The sequence below is a fragment of the Peromyscus leucopus genome, chromosome 7 (genome assembly GCF_004664715.2).
Source record: "Peromyscus leucopus breed LL Stock chromosome 7, UCI_PerLeu_2.1, whole genome shotgun sequence".
Classification (NCBI taxonomy): Eukaryota; Metazoa; Chordata; class Mammalia; order Rodentia; family Cricetidae; genus Peromyscus; species Peromyscus leucopus.
In genome coordinates this window covers 77321403-77340633 of record NC_051069.1, presented here as the reverse complement: position 1 = coordinate 77340633, position 19231 = coordinate 77321403, and the positions used below count along the sequence as shown (strand labels likewise).

Genomic DNA, 19231 nt, shown 5'->3' with positions numbered 1-19231 from the left:
AACGATACCTGCTAAAATTTTCTTATAGAAGGGAAATTTAGAAATGAATTCTAGCATTACAGGCCTGATTAATTATCTTAAAGAATGTTATCAGCAGATAAATTATATTAATGCAAATTTACAAAGCACAATATGGATACTTAATTCAGTGAAGAAAGCAGAAAAATATTTTTTGATATTTTTGTTATTTTTTTTTCTTAATTTTTTTTTTTTTGAACTGGAGACCAAACTCATAGCAATGTGCATGCTAGGAAAATACTCCACCACTGAGCTAAGTACACAACTCCAGGGAATGCTCTCTTGAATCCGAATGATTATAGATCTGTTCAGACAGGATTATAGGGGGCTGGGTTTTCTCCCTTTCTGTTCAGACTTTCTGTGTTTTCTAATGAAAAATTAAACTTAAAATGTAGGTGGGTGAGGGAAGATTCATCTTCAGGTACAGTTAAATACACTTTCCTCTATGGTAGTCCTGCTCTATTTCTCTTGCCTTCATCTCCTCCCTCACCCCCAGGGAGGGTACACTGTGTAGTCCTAGCTGGCCTCTAACTCACAGATATCCGACTGCCTCTGTCTCCCAAGTACTGGCATTTAAGGTGTGTGTGCCACCAGGCCTGACTTTAGTTTGCTTATTTCTTGATCTGTTTCTATTAGATGTTAAGCTTCTGTTCTCTTTTGCATTTACTGTTCTTTGTATGATCTCTGACTCATAGAGCTTAATGTTTGTTGGATGGTTGCATAAATGAAGAAAACATTGACTTTGTTAAAATGAATTACCTAACATATATTAGATTGTTACTGCCCACAGAGTCATTGCTTGTCATAAGATTTGATCAGTAGGACTGCTTTGTCTTTTTGGGGTAGAATCTAATGTGGTCTAGGCTGGCTTTGCCTTTACTGTGTAGCCAGCAGGTGACCTTGAACTGCTCCTTCTGCATTTACCTCCTGAGTGCTGGGAGTCTAGGCATGTACCACCACACACATGCATGCTAGACGAGTATTTGTCCAAATAAGCCGATCCCCAGAAGAGTTTTTCCCTGTATTGATTAAACTGTTTGGGGCTTGGATAATAGTGCACAAATGAGCTTGGTATAAAGGTGAATTTTTATATCTGCATATTCATGAGTAATTTGTGATCTTTAAATCATACTAGTTTAAAATTAGCTGTTGGTAATATATTTACACACCATTACAAATTAGTTTGTTTCTTCAGGTTTATGTAAACAAAGGAGAGCATCTTAGGTGGCTGAGACAGGAGAACTGCCAAGAGTTTGAGGTCAGCCAGGTGGTGGTGGCCCACACCTTTAATCCCAGAACTTGGGAGACAGAGAAAGAAGGATTGTAGCTAGAGTTTTCCTGCCTTGCCCACAGTCAGGACAAATCCTTGTCACCCGCCAGTCCCACAGCCGCTCAGACCCACACAAGTAAACACAGAGACTTATATTGCTTACAAACTGTATGGCCGTGGCAGGCTTCTTGCTAACTGTTCTTATTGCTTAAATTAGTCCATTTCTATAAATCTATACCTTGCCACGTGGCTGGTGGTTTACCGGCGTCTTCACATGCTGCTGGTCATGGCGGCGGCTGCAGTGTCTCTGCCTCAGCCTTCTGCTTCCCAGAATTCTCCTCTCTCCTTGTCCCACCTACTTCCTGCCTGGCCACTGGCCAATCAGTGTTTTATTTATTGACCAATCAGAGCAACAGATTTGACATACAGACCATCCCACAGCAGAGGATCTCTGTGAGTTCAAGCCTAGTCTATTGAGCAAGTTCCAGGACAGCCAGGACTATACAGAGAAACGCTGTCTTGAAAAACAAAACAAAAAAGTTTGAGTTAGCCTGAGTTACATACTGGATTCCAGGCCAGTTTGGGCTAAGAGTGAGACCAAATGCAAAACACTAACAGCCATAACACAAAGGAAGGGGAGGTAGCGGCTTTGGTGCATTCCTGTAAAACCTAGCTCTTGGGAGGCTGAGGGAGGAGCCAGTCTGGGGCTACATAGCTCTGCCCTGTCTCTGCATCTCTCTGAAAAATTAACAATAAAAATGATGGGGCAGGGATATTGCTTAGTGGTAGAGCACTTGCCTTGCTTGCTTGAGCTCAGGTTTAGAACATCCAAGGACCACAAAGCAAACAACCAAAGAAGGGAAACACACACACACATACACACGCACGCATGCATGCACAAAGAAAAGAAAAGAAATTCTTTATGGATAATAAATTAACTCATGTCAAAAGTGAATATACTCTTTTATGTAATAGTTTGAGAGGAGTATATGTTTTTATTATAGCTTTGGTTATAAATGTGAAACTTTGAAAACAGATTTTAAACTTTCTTAATGCCATTTTTGTTCTTTACCCTTAGTGATTATTATCAGTAGGTTCAATAAACTATACATCTCTTTATCATTTCAATTTTTACTTCAGCTTTTCAATGATTTGTTTAAGAATAATGCAAACCGTGCTGAGACTACAGAGCGAAAGCAAAATCAGAACTACTTCATGGAGGTGATGACTGTGGACGGAGTCTATGATTACCTGATGTATGTAGGTAAGGTCTAACTGCTCTGAGTTGTTCGTCATTAATTTGCCTCATGATGCACAGAACAGCCCTACCTCAGCTTTGTAAAAGACACTCCTTTCACAGATTTGATACATTGGCCTTGAACATGTAAAAGTTACTAGTGATTGTGAGTAAAACTGACCCCTGTTGCTTGTATCCATTTATCATCTTGAGCAACAACCATCTCAGTTGATTCTCAATTGGTTTTCCTCAGGACGAGTAGTTTTTCAAGTTCCAGATTGGCTTCATCATCTTTTGATGGGCACTCGAATCCTCTTCAAGAACACACTGGAAATGTACACTGACTACTATCTGCAGTGCAAGCTCGAGCAGCTCTTTCAGGAGCACCGGCTCGTTTCCCTCATAACGCTTCTCCGAGGTTTGCATCTGAGCCGTCTTCGTTTAGTGTTTTGTCCTTGTGATTTTAGTTAGGTCTAAAAAAGTAAAGGGTGTTTTGTTTGTTTGTTTTACCTAACGTTTCTATTATTAGGAAATACTTGTGTATAAATTGGAGAATAATTTTCTTGTACTCATTTTTAGATGCTATATTTTGTGAAAATACTGAACCTCGGTCCCTCCAAGATAAGCAAAAAGGAGCAAAACAGACTTTTGAAGAAATGATGAATTACATTCCAGGTATAGTGCTTAAATAACTCAATTTCATATACATCAGCATCCCTTTGAAGTTGCAATGTGATTATTGAAACTAGTAGTTATTATGAGTTTTTATTTTAGAAATAGTTAACCATTCATAAAAGCAATTTGTTCTTTTGTTGATATCACTAGTATTTTGTTTGTTTGAGATAGACTCTCAAGTAGGAGCCCAGGCTGGCTTCTAATTTGCAACAGTTCTCTTGTTTCAGTCTTTTGAGTGCTAGAATTTATACGTCTGAGCCGCCATATTTGGCTCACCCCTAAAATTTAAGACAAGGTTATTTCTGCTCAAACAATAATCTGGGTCTTTTGTTTGTTCGGTTGGTTTTGTTTTTCTGAAACAGGGTCTGTTATGTGGCTGGCTTCCTATGGAACTCGCTGTGTAGAACAGGCTGGCCTCATGTGCATTCATCTTCCTACCTTTGCTTCCCAAATAACGAGGTTACAGGTGTCCACATCTGGTTATAGACATTGTTCTGTGTATTTCTATATGTGTGTACACAAATGCACAAACATCATTGCAGTTTGAATTCTTTTGCTTGGGGGCTGGAGAGATGGCTCAGTAGTTAAGAATACAATTTAGTGTACAACTGAGTACATTATAGCTCACACTATTAATCCTAGCACTCGGGAGGCAGAAGCAGGTGGCTATAGATGTAGCCAACTGTCTTATTAAAATAAAAAACACAGAACCAATGTAAAAGAGAAAGCCAAGAGGTCAGAGCTCAGAGCTAAAATCTTACCTCCTGCAATGCTCCTAGCTTCCCGAAAGAGAGCTACTTCCTGTGTGTCTATCTTTAAATAGTCTTTCTGTTCTGCCTTCTTATTGGTTGTAAACCCAAACACATGACTGCCTCGTCACTGCCTGTAAGTACCGCCCTCCAGGTCTTAAAGGTGTATGTCTTCAATGCTGGCTGTATCCCTGAACACACAGAGATCTACCTAGCTCTTCCACCAAGTGCTGGGATTAAAGGCGTGCGCCGCCGCTGCCGCCGCCGCCGCCGCCGCCGCCGCCACGCTCTTGCTATGGCTCTAATAGCTCTGATCCCCGGGCAACTTTATTTATTAACATACGATAAAAATTACATTTCAGTACAAATAAAATACCACCATAGGTGGCTCTGAGTTGGAGGCCAGCTTGGTCCACAGAGTAGGTTCCAGTTCAGCCAGGGCTATTACACAGAGAAACTCTGTCTCAGGGCTGAGGGGCCAGGTGGGGTAAGGGTGGAGTGGGGTGGGCACGGCATAACATACTATCCTAGTAGAGAACATTAAGTAGTTTACAACTAACGTCCTGTAACACCAGTTCCAGAATGCCCTCTTACGGCCTTTGTGGGCACTGACACTCATTTGCACATCTCTCCTCACAGACACAAGCCATACATAAAATTAAAAATAAATCTTAAAAAAATTGGTTTGCTTTACCCCAATGTGTAATAAAATATGAATAATTTTAAGTCTCTTTTTATCACTAAGTGGTAGTTGATTTATATGCTGCAGTATGACCTATGCATTGTAAACTTCCAAAAGGATTAATGACAACTATATTTTTTTTGTCATGACCATAAAACTTGTTTCTAGGAGCTTCTTGCAAAAGCTGGTTTGAGAAATACTGACTGGCAGCTTTTACATGGTGCCTGTGAACAGAGGAGGCATTTTACTTTAAGAGGCAGCTAGTGATGACATTATGAACTGTTTCACATGTGGCTTTCTTGTTTAGATCTGATAGTCAAGTGTATTGGTGAAGAAACCAAGTATGAAAGCATCAGGCTTCTGTTTGACGGCTTGCAGCAGCCAGTGCTCAACAAGCAGGTAAGTAGGCTAGCGTTGGTGTGGTTTGCTGAGCAACAAGGTGTATGAGTCACTATACAAAATCAAGTCTATATAATCTAAGCGTTCAGATAGGAAAATCCATATATACTGTTTTTGCAGGCTGTCTATCTTTGTAACATGTAGTATTAGAGTTAATATATCTTCTTAGTAGAAAATTTTGAATGTATAGAAAATATATGACATGAAGTAAACATTTAAATTTTGGTAATTGAAGTCATAGAATAACCAGCCAACCTTTTTTTTTTATATATAGTCCCTGTATATTTTGTTGAAATTTTAATATAATTTCAATGTTCTGTTTGTTTATTTAAAACTTGTTCAAAACAATTTACATAAATATGGGTGAAATATAATAGTGTCAGTTTTTTTTATTCACAAAGGTCTCTACCATGCTTTTAAGGGTAGAACATTATTGGTGGGTGTTAGGTATATTTTATACTTTATGTTGTCATTTGCGTCCCCTGTCCTCTCACTTAGCGATTACCACAGTCCTGGATTTTGTGCTTGTCATTTTTACTTCTAGTACCTTACATTTTATTACTTGTTTCTGTGCTGCAGCTGACCTATGTTTTACTGGACATTGTGATACAGGAACTGTTTCCAGAGCTAAATAAGGTAACAGGAAAGCAGTAATTTATTTGTTCTTCTCTGAGTGGTGTTTGGACATTTAACTAGAGACGAATTTAAAGAAGCCATTGTGACTGCAGTCATTTGACAGCTGAACAACCTGAGACAAGTGGCTTTTTGTATTGTCCTTATCCAACATGTCCAAACGTAGAGTGGATTTGGGGTAGCAGACGCTGAACAGTCTCTGCCTTGATGTCCTCTTTTCCTAGTTATAAGCAGGTAAGGGCCCTTTACTGTGCTCTCAGCTGAAGGTGTCCCTGATCTTAGCATTCAAATCGACCTAGCTGTTCAATGCTCACCTGCAACATTGTCTGCCATATAAATCAGAGACTTGAATGTTTTTTGAACATGGATCTATGAATCCAAGAACACAAAATGAACTGGAGGTAATCCATGGTGTTATTACTATATTTAATCTTGAGGATGTTGAGCTTTTTAAAAATGTAATTTAACAATTTATTCTTTTAACATTTCATACATGTATACCATGAATTTAGCTTTCTATCCTTTAATCCCCTAACTCCCTCTGGACCCCCTCTCAACATGTCTCTTTTCCAATTTCATTCCTTTTAAAATAACCCACTGAGTCCAATTAGTGTTGCCCATGTATGTATGCGTCATGTGGGGACATCACCCAGTGGAGCATAAGCAGCCTCCCAGGGCCCACTTGTAAAAAGGATGACTCCTCTTTTTTCATTAATTTTCCATACCAACCACAGTTTCCCCTCCTTCCTCTCTTCCTGTTCCCTCTCCCCACCTCCTTGCTGTCCCTTTACCCCCACCCCACCCCACCCACTGCTCCTCTGTTCATAAAGGGACAGGCCTCCCATGGGAGTCAGCAAAGCTTGGCATATCACGTTGAGGCAAGGCCAAGCTCCTCCCCCTGCATCAAGGCTGGGCTGAGGCATCCCTGCATGGGGAGTAGGTTCCAAAAAGCCAGCTCATGTACCAGGGACAGGTCCTGGTCCCGCTGCTAGGGGTCCCACTAACAGACCAAGCTATACAACCGTCATGGATGACTCCTCTTAACAGCCGTCAACGGCCAATGGTTACTCAGGAGTGGGGCTTTTCACCCCTCCTATATGCATCCTGAAGTTTTGACTGTTTTTTTTCAAATGTTAATAGATTGATTAATTGATGTGTGTGTGTGTGTGTGTGTGTATGTATGTATGTGTGTGTGTGTGTGTGTGTATGGGGGTACACTCATGTATAATATGTATACACACACCACAGTGCAAGTGTGATATTCACAGGACAACTTTCAGGGATGTTCTTTTTCCACTGTGTGGGTTATCAGGTTGAATTCCAGTTGTTAGATTTGGTGGCAATGCTCCTTACTACTGAGCTGTTTTGTTCTAGTGCAAACCGCTCCTCCCCCCCTTTTTTCCTTTTTGAGATGCTAGGGATTGAACCTAGGGCCTTATGTATGACTGTCTTAATCTTGTGCAGGACCCCCCAGTTACTGTGAGTTCATGAGGGTACCAGCATTTCATAGTACTGCTCCCCTTCTTCAGACTCTAGGATTCTTCCCCTCCCTTCTTCCTAGATGTTTCCTTTGCCTTGGGATATGGGAGTTGATATAAGTGTCCCGTTAGGACTGAACACTCCCAGTCACGTGTCCTCAGCACTTTGACCAGTTAGGAATCTTCACTAGCTGCTGCCCATGGCAAAAAGCCGTTTCTCTGACTAAGGCTGAGAGCCGTGCTAATATATGGGTGTGAATACACGTGTTTAGAAGGTGCTTCGATAACAAGACTTTTAGCAGCAATACTCGGCTCCCTCCTAGGGCCTATGACTGTTCCAGCCATTGGTTATTGACCAAATGTACAGTATCAGGCATGAATTCGATGCTGTGGAGCAGCCTCAAATCCAACCAGAAAAGGGTTTAGCCCCATAACAGTCACGATGCTCTTGTACTCAGGGCATGTCTTGGCTGTCAGGTTCATATTGTAGCATGCAAGGTCCAGCACTTGTTGGCTGTTTCTCTTCCCTAGTAGCCTGTCTAGGACCCTTTGGAACTTTGAAACCTAGCCAGCAGGGAGGAAGCTTCCCAGTCAGTTCCAGATTGAGTTCTCTATGTACTATAGCCAAAGTGCGGCATCCTTATAAGTAGGGTCTTATAACCTGGTAGGCAACCATTTCTTATTTTTAAAGATGTATGTATTTATGTATATATGTATGTGGGGGGGCGGGGGTGTATGTCTGTGTCTGTGTGAGTGTATGTACATGTGGAAGTCAAGAAGTCATAGCTGTCCTCCTGTCTCTGTCTTCTTAGGAGCTGTGGTCACAAGTACAGTGCTTGGCTTGTGACATGGCTACTGGGATGGGAACTCTAGTTCTCATAATTGCACAGCAGGGGTTGTTAACTGCTGAGCCATCTCTCCAGCTCCCTTACTGTTTGACTAATCCCTTTAGTTAGATGGAAACAAACTAACTCGCTTCTGTAGAGTAGGGAAACCAGATTTGATTGCTCATCTATTGATTGTAAGTTTTCAAATTTTAGTAATATTAAATGTATTTTTTTAAAGGTGGTAACGTTAGATGTTTTATGTGAAATTACATTGGAATGAATATCAGAAAACTTTTAGCTTTGAGATTTTTATCAGGTCTAGGATAATGTATTGCTATTATCTGTTGTGTGTGCCAGCAAGTATTTGGTTTACTCTCTCTCTCTGTGTGTGTGTGTGTGTGTGTGTGTGTGTGTGTGTTGTATGAGTGATCTGTAGGCCAAAGGTTGATGTTGTGAGTTTTTGGATGGCTCTTCACCATAGTCTATTACTGTAGTAGAGCTATTAGATAATCAAAAAATGTACCCTATCCTGCTGGCTTCTATTAAGTGGATTTATTTTTACTTTTAGGTACAAAAGGAAGCTACCTCCATGACATCCTGGATGTAAACACTTGGTATAGAATAAAATACCAGTATAATAGAAATGTACTTTTTCTTTCACTTTGTATATTTTTATAAATATCATGTACTTTAGTGTTTGAAATATATTTTTTGTTTTAATAAAGACTAACAAACTTAATAGCAATAAAAAGTGATTAAGTATTATGGCTTTCTGTTTTATATTTACTATCATGATTTTAGGAGACCATAAGTCACTTATTGCTAGGGGCTTTTTGAGTCTGTGTGTATGTGTGTGGCTGTTCATGCCCATGTGTGCACCTCTGTGGAGGCCTGAGGTTGATACTGGGTATTTTTCTCTATCACTGTCTACCGAGGTTGAGACAAATCTCTCATCCGCAGTCCTGCAGCCTTTTATAAAATAATCACACAGAGGCTTAATGTTATTTATAGCTGCTCAGCCATTAATTAGCTCAGGCTTATTACTGACTAGCTCTTACACCTAAATTAACCCATAATTATTATTTATGTTTAGCCACATGGCCTTTTCTCAGTTCTGCCTTGTCATCTTGCCTCCTCTGTGTCTGGCTGGCGACTCCTGACTCAGCCCTTCCTCTTCCCAGAATTCTACTTATCTGCTCACCCCGCCTATACTTCCTGCCTGGCTACTGGCCAATCAGTGTTTTATTAAACCAGTATACAAAAGCATTATCCCACAGCAGAGGGCAAGCAAGTAAGACCAACAATCTTTGTATTCTTTTGCTCCGAATGCAGTTGCATTTAGTGTGAAGACACAGAAGTAAGTGGGCCAAGGTTCAAGGTTTCTCCTTGTGTGTCTAGCAGTGCTAATTCATATATACATAACACAGCACATTTTTACAGAAATTGGCAGGACACGCTCACTCATTTATGTTAATGCTAACTATATCTAAAATCATAAATACATAGACTGCTAACAACACTGGACATATTAGACTTCTGTTTATATTTTTATTTTAAAATTGAATATTTTTATCATGTCAATAAAGAGTAAATGCTTGCTTTCAACAATTTGAAGATCTACCTGTATCTAAATTAGAACACTTCATAGACAATGTTATAATGTGCTTTATAATTTTCAGAGGGTTTTCCAGATAGTATTAACTTTATTGTATTCTAACCATATAACTCCCTTTGGTAATTCTGTTTGTAGCAACACATTTAAAACATGTTCTCCATGAAGCTCATACATTAAGACACACATAAAAACAGATGGGAAAGAATGGGCATAGTAAAGCATTTGAAATACACCAGGGTAGCCGGCTTCTGAAAGGGGCCAAGACTGTTTTTAGAGACAAATATTTCTTTATATTTCAACAATAACAAGAGCATCAAGATTAGAGAGATCCAAGTGTGACTTTTACCTTCATAGTCCTCTGTGGCCTAACATTATCACCTATAAGGCAATACTCACAGCTTGAAAATGCAATGTGATGCTGCATACAAAACACCTTGAACATAAATAGGTAGTTTTGCTTTTCTCTTTCTTTCTTCTCCTTTTTTATTTTTATTTTTTTGGTTTTTGAGACAGGTTTCTATCTGTAGTTTTGGTGCCTGTCTTGGAGCTTGCTCTGTAGACCAGGCTGGCCTTGAACTCACAGAGATCCGCCTGGCTCTGCCTCCCAAGTGCCGAGATTAAAGGCATGCACCACCACCGCCCAGCTTCCTTTCTCCTTTTATAATATGAATGACTTATTTAACTTTGTATGAGTATCACATTTTCTGTAAGTAGCGCTTTGTCATTGTTATGGTCTGAATTATATCTTAACCAAATTCCTATGTTGAAACCACAAATCCCATAGTGACTGTATTTGGAGATAGAGCCTTTCAGGAGGTAATTTAGGTTAAAAGAGTCATTTAGTGGAGTACTACTCAGCAGAGAAAAACAATGAAAGCATGAAATTTGCAGACAAATGGATGGAACTAGAAAAAATCATCCTGAGTGAGGTAACCCAAACCCAGAAAGACAGTCATGGTATGTACTCACTCATAAGTGAATTCTAGATATAAAATAAAGAACAATCAGACCACAACCCATAGAACCATAGAGGCTATATATATAGCATGGAAGTCCCTAGGACGACTGTGACTTACAATAAATTTCCGTTTTACTCAATTATTGAAAAAAAAAAATAGCCAAATGAATGGAAACACATGAACTATGAACCAAAGGCTGAGGGTCCCCCAGCTGGATCAGGCCCTCTGAATAGGTGAGACAGTTGATTGGCTTGATCAGTTTGGGAGGCAACTAGGCAGTGGGACTGGGTCCTGTGCTCACTGCATGACTTGGCTGTTTGAAACCTGGAGCTTATGCAGGGACACTTGGCTCAGTCTGGGAGGAGGGGACTGGACCTGCCTGGACTGAGTCTACCAGGTTGATCGCAGTCCTCAGGGGAGGCTTTGCCCTGGAGGAGGTGGGAATGGAGAGTGGGCTGGGGGTAAGGGAGGGGGTGGGAGGGGGGAGAACAGGGGAACCCATGGCTGATATGTAGAACTGAATGGTATTGTAAAATAAAATAAAAGAAAAAAAAAAGAGTCATTTAGGTGGGACCCTACTAAAACATGATTGATGCTCTTATGAAAAGTAAAGGCGGGCCTGAGAATATTGCTCTGTGAGTAAAGTCACTTGCTGATAAGCCTGGCAACTGGAGTTCAATCCCTGGAACCCACATGGTGGAAGAAGAGAATTGATTCCTCCAGGATGTTCTCTGACCTCAACATGATTGTTATGGCACAAGTCAGCATGCAGAAATGTGTATCAGTTTGGATGTGGTGGCAGATCTCAACAGCTCACCAGGGATTTTATTTGGATATTTTATGTTTTGAGACAGAGTTTCATGATATAGTCTAGGCTAGACTAGAACTTGCTATATAGCCCAAGACTTGAGTTCATGATCCTCCTCCCTCAGCTTCCTAAATGCTGGGATTAATAGGCATGTACTATCATATTTCAAAAGATTTAATTTTTTAAAAAGTTCTTTAAAAAACTATTATAAAAAATATTACAAAGAAAATAATTATAAATTACAAATAAAAATAAATATTACAAATAAAATAATTAAACTATAAATAAAAATAAACTATTATAAAAAATATTACAAATAAAAAAATTACATACCAAAATTAACCAAACCCCAAAACTATATAGCTTGGTGAACTTGTATACAATTAGGATAGACATTGGGAACAGCAGCTGTGGAACTTCACATTGGAGTCTATACTTTCACTGTCCATATATTTTCATGCACTTATCTACCACCCAAAGGTTTTGACAGAGTTAGAATTAAAAAACATTTAGCTTACCATCCTTTTCAATAACTCATTTCCATTACTTGTATTCAGTCATCCTCATTCTCTCATACTTAGCCTTTCCTTTCCTCTTCTCTGCATGTTATTCTATACCCACATGGATATTTTTTTTACATCTATTCTTGCTAGAGTCTATACTTAGAAAGATTTAGTTGATTTTTTTAAGATTTATTTTATGTGTATGTGCACCATGTGGATGCCTGGTGCCTGGGAAGGTCAGAGAGGACATTGGATCTCTTGGGACTGGAGTTACAGGCACTTGTGAGCTACATGGGTGCTGGGAATTGAATCCAGTCCTCTGCAAGAGTAGTCATTGCTTTTAACTGCTGAGTCAACTCTGCAGCCCAAGATTTTAAAAGTTGCACAAAAGTCTGGCAAAATGAGACATTGACATTTCATCTGTAAGGGAATGAGCTCCAAGCACTGTGTGACCAATTTAGTTAATTTTCTAGTTTTCTGATTCATTTTAGTAGTATGAGAATGAAATTTGTGTAATTTTCCTTGAGGGCTTTGAGAGGTTTTACTTAACAGAATGTGCTTGTTTGACTCCTACCTCCTAAGCCCACTTACGCGTGTCTTCAGGGAAGCTTTCTGATGTTCTCTCTTAATTGGAACCAGTTTTGGTTCTTGGTGGCAATGACAGAAGTTGATAGTCTTGTTTAGAGAGAATACAAAGTGTATCTTTATGTAATTCAGCCTCAGAGGGGTAGTAGTAGAGCTGACCTAAGTATGAGTTTTCCAGCCCTTAACTCATGTGAGGTCTCCACATGGTTTTTGTCTCAGCTTTAGTCCTGTTGGCTATTGTTTATTGTTCAAGTACTTTCATGTGGGGGGAAGACAGTTACAAAAAACTATAGAATCACTGTATGGATGGCAGGAAAAGCTTGTCTTAAATTTACATACATATAAAGAATGTTGAGATGGAGAGATGGCTCAGAAGTTAAGAGCACTGGCTGCTCTCCCAGAGGTCCTGAGTTCAATTCCCAGCCACCACATGGTGACTCACAACCGTCTATATATGAGATCTGGTGCCCTCTTATGGCATGTAGGCATACATGCAGGCAGAATACTGTATACATAATTAAAGAAAAAAAATCAGGCCTCTTACTGTCTTGGTTTGGCTAACATTCTTATCTGTGGACCAATAACTTGAATCAAGATGAATGGCACTATAGCTGTCAGAAGTAGGTTGGATGTTTGCTTCTATGGCTAAGGGTTGTAATTAGCTGCCCTTCATAAATGTAGGTGGGCCAGGAGAGGCACAGTATCTACCAAAGTAAGGGTGGGAATGCCTCCTAGGAACAGGAAGAATAATGGCTAGACACATAGAAGGTTGAATCTCTGTTTTTAGAATTAATGTAGTTTTCTGTGTCTTTACTCAGCGATGGGCAGCCTAAGCACAGAGCTATGTCCCACCCATCCGGGTGCTTCTTGTTTGTATCCCAGCAGTACCGGGCACAAAGGATGTGATAGATACAAAATTTGTTATGGGAAGATGCTGTTGAGGTGAGGAAAGTATTTGGAGGCAGGAATGTGCCCGTGGTGATCTCTTTGTATAGTTACTGCCAAAGTGAAAGAAGTGTTGAGTAGACCACAGTGTATGTCTCTAGCTGAACTATTGCTATAGGTAGGTGACTATGTCAGCCAATCTTGGCTTGCTGTCAACTCATAATCATTGTTTGTTTATTGTTTTTATGGTTATGGGTGTTTTGCCTGCATATATGTCTGTGGACCACATGTCTACCTAATGCTCACAGAGGCCAGAAGATGGTATTTACATCACATACAGTTATGAGCTACCATGTAGGTGCTGGGAATTGAACCTGGGTCCCCTGCAAGAGCAGCAGGTGCTCTTAACCTCTGAGCCTAATTCTTCAGCCCAGGATCATGCTTTTAGATTTCTAAATCAGGTTCAATAAAGAGGTACATCAAGAAAACAAGGGAATACCAGAGAGGAATGCCAGGAGGAAAGGGGAAGGGACTCTTGTAGAAATGTAGCCACTAAGAAATTAGGAACAAGCACAGAGAAGGCATTGATAGTGAGCTAGACTCAGCCATAATTTCACAGTGTTGGTACACATTTCAGAACATCATGTTATACACCATAAATAACACTCATTTTGTTAGCTGAAATAAAAATATTAAGTATGATTTTAGGTTGAGCAAGAAAATTTGGATGCCCCTTAAAGCTCAGTGCAGAACAGTAAATACATTAAAACAAAACTCAAAGAAGTTAAAAACAGACTGATGGTGTTTTTATATACTGTGTGTAAATATATTTATTAATTGGTCAAATTTTGCATGGAGGGTAAGTATATATGAGATACAACTCTGCATACTGGTATATTTAAATGAATGTTAGAAAGCAAGTACCACAGGGGTAGAATAAGGCATTACAAAAGAATTGGGGACTGAGGAGATGGCTCACTGGGTAAGAATGCTTGATATGTAAACATGAAGACCTGAGCTTGAATCCCCAGTACCCACGTAAAAGCCAGCCATGGTTAGAGATGCCTGTATCCCTGGCATTTTGGGGGTAGGGGGGAAGAGACAAGTGGACCCTGCGACCTCAATAGCCAGCCAATCTAGTCAAGATGGCAAGCTTTGGGTTCAGCGAGAGACTTTGTCTCAAAAAATGAGGAGAACAGCAGAAGATACTTGCCATCCTTCCTTGGCCACAACATATGCACCTGCACACTTATGTACACACCCCCAACAACACTGGTGTTTGTTAATTGTACCAAGTGCTCATAGTCATCTTATATTTTCTCTTTCTGTGTTGATTAAAAGTTGAAGATTTTCTTATGATCTTAAGATAAATTGACCAGTGGTCTTTTGCAAATTATGTGGACTCATGGTAGTTTTATAGTTACTAATATTTCATTTTTCAAACTTTCATTTACTACTGTTTGCCTGTGTGATGTGTGACATACACATAAAAGGGCACATGTGTGCCATAGTGTGTGCAATAATGTCAGAAGACAGCTTTCAGGAGTCAGTTTTCTTCTTCTACTATGGATTTTGGAAACTGAACTTGGTTAGTTAGGCTTACTCATGCTCAGCAAAGGTAAAGGCAACCTGATTGTGTATCCTAGTTAGCTTTGTTAACTTGGGAACAGCCTACAGTCATCTGATACATGAGCCTCAGCTGAGGAATTATGTAGATTAGAAGACCCTCAGTTGAGGAATTGCATAGTTTAGATTGGCCTATGGGTATGTGTGTTTTGGATTGACTTGATTATTAATTGATATAGGGGGGACCCAGCCTCTGTGGGCAGTACCATTCCCTGGGCTATACAAGAAAGCAATCTAAGCATGGCTCTGAGAGGGGGAGCCAGCAAGCAGTGGACCCCTGGTTTCTGCTTCAATGTCTGCCCTGACTTTCCTCAATGATAGACTTAACTGGGCACATAAAGCCAAATAAACCTTTTTCTCCTTAAGTTGCTTTTGACCAGAGTGCTTTATCACAGAAACAGAAAAGAAACTAAGATGGAAGATGAGAACAGACTCCATAAAGTTGCCTCTGACCTCCATGTTTACTGTGGTACACCTGCCCCCCCCCCCTTCACACAATAATTTAAAAAATTGAGTTTGTAAGCCAAGTGTGGTGGCAGCACACACACCTTTAACCCCAGCACTCGGGAGGTAGGAGCAGTCAGATCTCTGTGAGTTCAAGGCTAGCCTGGTCTACAAAGCAAGTTCCAGGACAGCTAGGGCTGTTATACAGAGAGACCCTGTCTCAGAAAACCAAGTGGGGCGGGGAATTGAATTTTGAAATTTTTGGTGTGTGTATGTTGGCAGGGGGTGTTTTGAGACAGGATCTCATTTTAACAGGCTGGCTGGAACTTGCTATGTTAGACCAGTCTGCCCTCAATTTACAGAAGAGACCTGCTTGTCTTTGTTTCTCAAGTGCTGGATTAAAGGTATGGCTCACCACATCCAGCTGTGGTTTGGTTTTTCCAACTAAAATTCAGAATGTCTTACTGGCTTTCACATAAGCTCTGGAATGCTTGTCTCACTTCCTTGTATTGGTGCTGATTTTCTGAATGGGATAGAGAAGATAGAGCTGAGCAGAATCAGCGGCTTCTGTTCCCTAGGCTGTCGCTCCAGAGCACCGGTGACTGAATAAGGTCACCATACTACCTTTATTCTGCAGCCATGTCAGATTCTCAGATTATACAACCCCTTCTCTAGTGTTTTATCTAGAGGTTGGTAGATTTTCACTGAGGAGCAAAGCAAGGCTAGGTGAAGAAAAGTTGAGACTTCAGTCTTCCTTTAAAAAAAAAAAAGATTTTTCTCTCCTGCTTAAAAATTTCATACATTTTTCTTCTCAATTTGAAGTGAGAGAAGAGAAGGGCTACCAGATGACAGAGTGTTTATTACCACAAGAAATAATCCTGGTGAAAAATTGTCTTTGCTATATTGTCTTGGGGGTTTGAGAGAAGACCAAAGAAAAAGGAGTATATCTTCAGTTTTATTGTTTGGAATTTACAATCACAAAGTTGTCCAGGGTCATTTCCCAACACTGTGGCACAATACATATATACACATATTTAGAAAAATTACAAAATGTTCTTTAAAAAATTATGCTGTAATAAGATTTCTCATTTACTGGCCAAGAATAAAAATATACCTCAAATGCACCTTTATTTTTTTACACAGTCTTTTTGACATTTCTAACTAGTCTATACATTCGTAGAGCTGAAGGCATTGTTTTACTGCAACAAACTTCATAAAAGGATTGGAATTTTTTTTTATTTTTTTTGGTTTTCGAGACAGGTTTTCTCTGTGTAGTTTTGGTGCATGTCCTGGATCTTGCTCTGTAGACTGGGCTGGCCTCGAACTCGGCTCTGCCTCCCAAGTGCTGGGATTAAAGGCATGTGCCACTGCCACCTGGTCTAGGATTGGAAATTTTAAAATGTTGTGTCAAGAGTACTTAACATTTGTAAACACCAGGAAACGTGTCCTCTGTTCAGACGTCTAGCTGCTGTTTCGTGGCTAAGGTGAAGGCTCCCATTTCTTGATTACCCTTGGTCACAGGACCATCTTGGTCAGGTGTTCTGTGGGCATAGATTATTTCATCAGTCTGCGTATCTCTTGGGCATCGCTTAGGGCTCACTGTCCTGTTGGTACTCTCATATCTGGACTGGAGTACGCCTTACAGTGGTTGCTTGGGATTTGAGTCTCAGTGACATCAAACATTTATGTACACCGCTTCTTGCAATCACTCTTGCCTTCCAGAACACTTGATCTTTCCATGATGTACATAGTGTGACTAGATTGAGAGCTGTGTTGGCATCTGGGGCAGGACAGGTGCAGGTTTAGAATTGCAGTTCGTTTTAGAAAGCTCTCTCATGACATCTCCATGTGAGTAAGAAGGAAGGAGAGAGGGGGCAGGGCTTTTGGAATCCCACAAGAATTAACAAGAACCAATGTTCTGCTTTGGAATCATGCTCTGCTCCTTTGCAAGTGTTTATATAACACATGTAAATGCCCATCCTCTCTCCTGCAATGTACCAGTCCTGGGCACACCCTCCCTTCCCTTTCTCCGCTGACCCCTGACTGACTGCCAGTGTGTCGATGACTCATCAAAGGCACATGGTGTTGTAAGACAGGATCCTGTCCAGGATCCAGTCTTTCAAAATTGGTAGACAACAGAAGCCTGAAAGAAAGGGGTGTATGGTGGGCAGACATAAACCAGAGATTTGTCATCTGGGGCCATCGGCAGGAAGAAAGGAGACTTGATGTAGGAGGGACTATTGGATTTGAGGTCAAAAGACCTAGACAGGTCTTAAATGTATCATTTGGGGATAAATGGCCTTGAACATGTCAATCCTTTCTGCTAACGTATCACACAGAAGAACCAACACTTATCTACAAAAATTTCTTGTAAATTATAACGGTTTTTGTTTGTGAGAGTCTTGATGTCTAGCTGACTAGCTTAAACTCTATATAGGTCAGGCTGACCTGGAACTTGGCAGCCATCCTCTTCTCCCTCCTAAGTGCTGTGACTACAGGCATGCGCCACCACAGCTGGCAATGATAAAGTTCTATGTAAACATTAGTTGTTTGATGGATTAGAAATGAATAGAAAGTGAAGAATTATTTTTTGTGCTTCAAATCCGTTACGTGGATATGTAAATTACATCTAGTTGTTTTCTTCCCCCACTCCCGAAAAGAACCCTGTTGGTTCAGACTTTCTATCTGCTCACTGAATTGCTGGCCCTGACAAACGATGTTCTAGTTAGTTTCTTCCTTGCGAAGTGCTCTGAGCGTCGGCTATGAGCCTTGAGGATGGTAAACGCCATTACAAAGCCAGATCTCCAGAGGCAGATTTGAATATCACTGGAAGAAAAATGTAGTTTGACATCAAGGACAAGGAGACTTCCCGTTCATTATTGGTACAAAACAAGGATCACTGTGCAAAATGAAAGAATTACTAAAGGAAAGCTTCCCTGGTAATGACTTCCAGCAGAGAACTTGATCCGCCCTTCAACGGCTGGGTAAACTACTTGCATTTTTGAGATGTATTCAGAAACCACGCTGATATCTTGGTCACCTGGAAAAAAACACATACATTATTTTAACTCTTGAAAAATGATCTATTAGCAGTAGGAAGGGAAATAAGGTCTCGAAAGCCCTTGAAATTGAAAAGAGAAGACACCTTTTCATTCCAGGATAAAGCACCTCAGAAGACTTTCTGTCTTCTGGTAATTTTAAGTGCAATGAATCTGATTGCTATCTCATGTTCCAAATGTGAACTTCAGCACAGTGTCATTGGGAGGGGTGCAGTTGTCTCAGCTCTAAGGTTTCTAAGAGGTTGTTGGCACCACAGCTGTAAGCTCTTCCAGAACCAAAGGCACTGGGGACCTGGGCCACGCGTTAGTTGAGAAACAAAAGTGACTTTCTCATGCTGTCTGCTCAAAATTATCCTCACACACTTGATGATGGGACATTGGAGCTTTCATTCCCAGAAGAGGATGAAGAAAGAGCAAACCCATGACAACCCCCAAAAGTCTTACAATTATTTAAATTACTCTATGTGGATGTGTTCATTGCAGGTACTTAATACTTGGCACTTTTAATACACAATAGTTTACTGTAAAGGAAAAAAAAAATCATAGGCCATTGTGATGGCACATGCCTTTAATCCCATCCCTTGGGCAGGAGGATCTCTGTGAGTTCCAAGCCAGCCTGGTCTGCATAGCAAGCTCCAGGCCTGCCATGACTACACAGAGAGACCCTGCCTCTAACAAACAGCGTGCCTCCCCTGGGGCTGGAGAGATGTGAACACGCGTGCCGGGAAAGGGACAGCACAACACTCCTCAGTATTGTGCTATTGTTAGCAACCTCCACA

General features: G+C 40.5%; 2 protein-coding genes across 5 annotated transcripts in view; one reads left to right on the top strand and one right to left on the bottom strand.

The window, feature by feature from the left end:
* Window positions 1–8719, top strand: part of Snx14 (sorting nexin 14) — a 66588-nt gene extending 57869 nt beyond the window's left edge. For all 4 annotated transcript variants that reach the window (XM_037207826.1, XM_028875543.2, XM_028875542.2 and 1 more), the window contains 6 exons: window positions 2429–2552; window positions 2779–2943; window positions 3105–3200; window positions 4939–5030; window positions 5610–5666; window positions 8537–8719. In XM_037207826.1, the coding sequence (XP_037063721.1) occupies window positions 2429–2552; window positions 2779–2943; window positions 3105–3200; window positions 4939–5030; window positions 5610–5666; window positions 8537–8575 (573 nt within the window). In that variant the 3' untranslated portion in view covers window positions 8576–8719. The remainder of the gene's footprint in view (window positions 1–2428; window positions 2553–2778; window positions 2944–3104; window positions 3201–4938; window positions 5031–5609; window positions 5667–8536) is intronic.
* Window positions 8720–16329: 7610 nt separating this feature from the next.
* The window catches only part of Nt5e (5'-nucleotidase ecto), a 44108-nt gene continuing 41206 nt past the window's right edge, over window positions 16330–19231 (bottom strand). Inside the window, exon 9 of the mRNA XM_028875541.2 lies at window positions 16330–18433. Within this exon, the coding sequence (XP_028731374.1) occupies window positions 18270–18433 (164 nt within the window). The 3' untranslated portion in view covers window positions 16330–18269. The remainder of the gene's footprint in view (window positions 18434–19231) is intronic.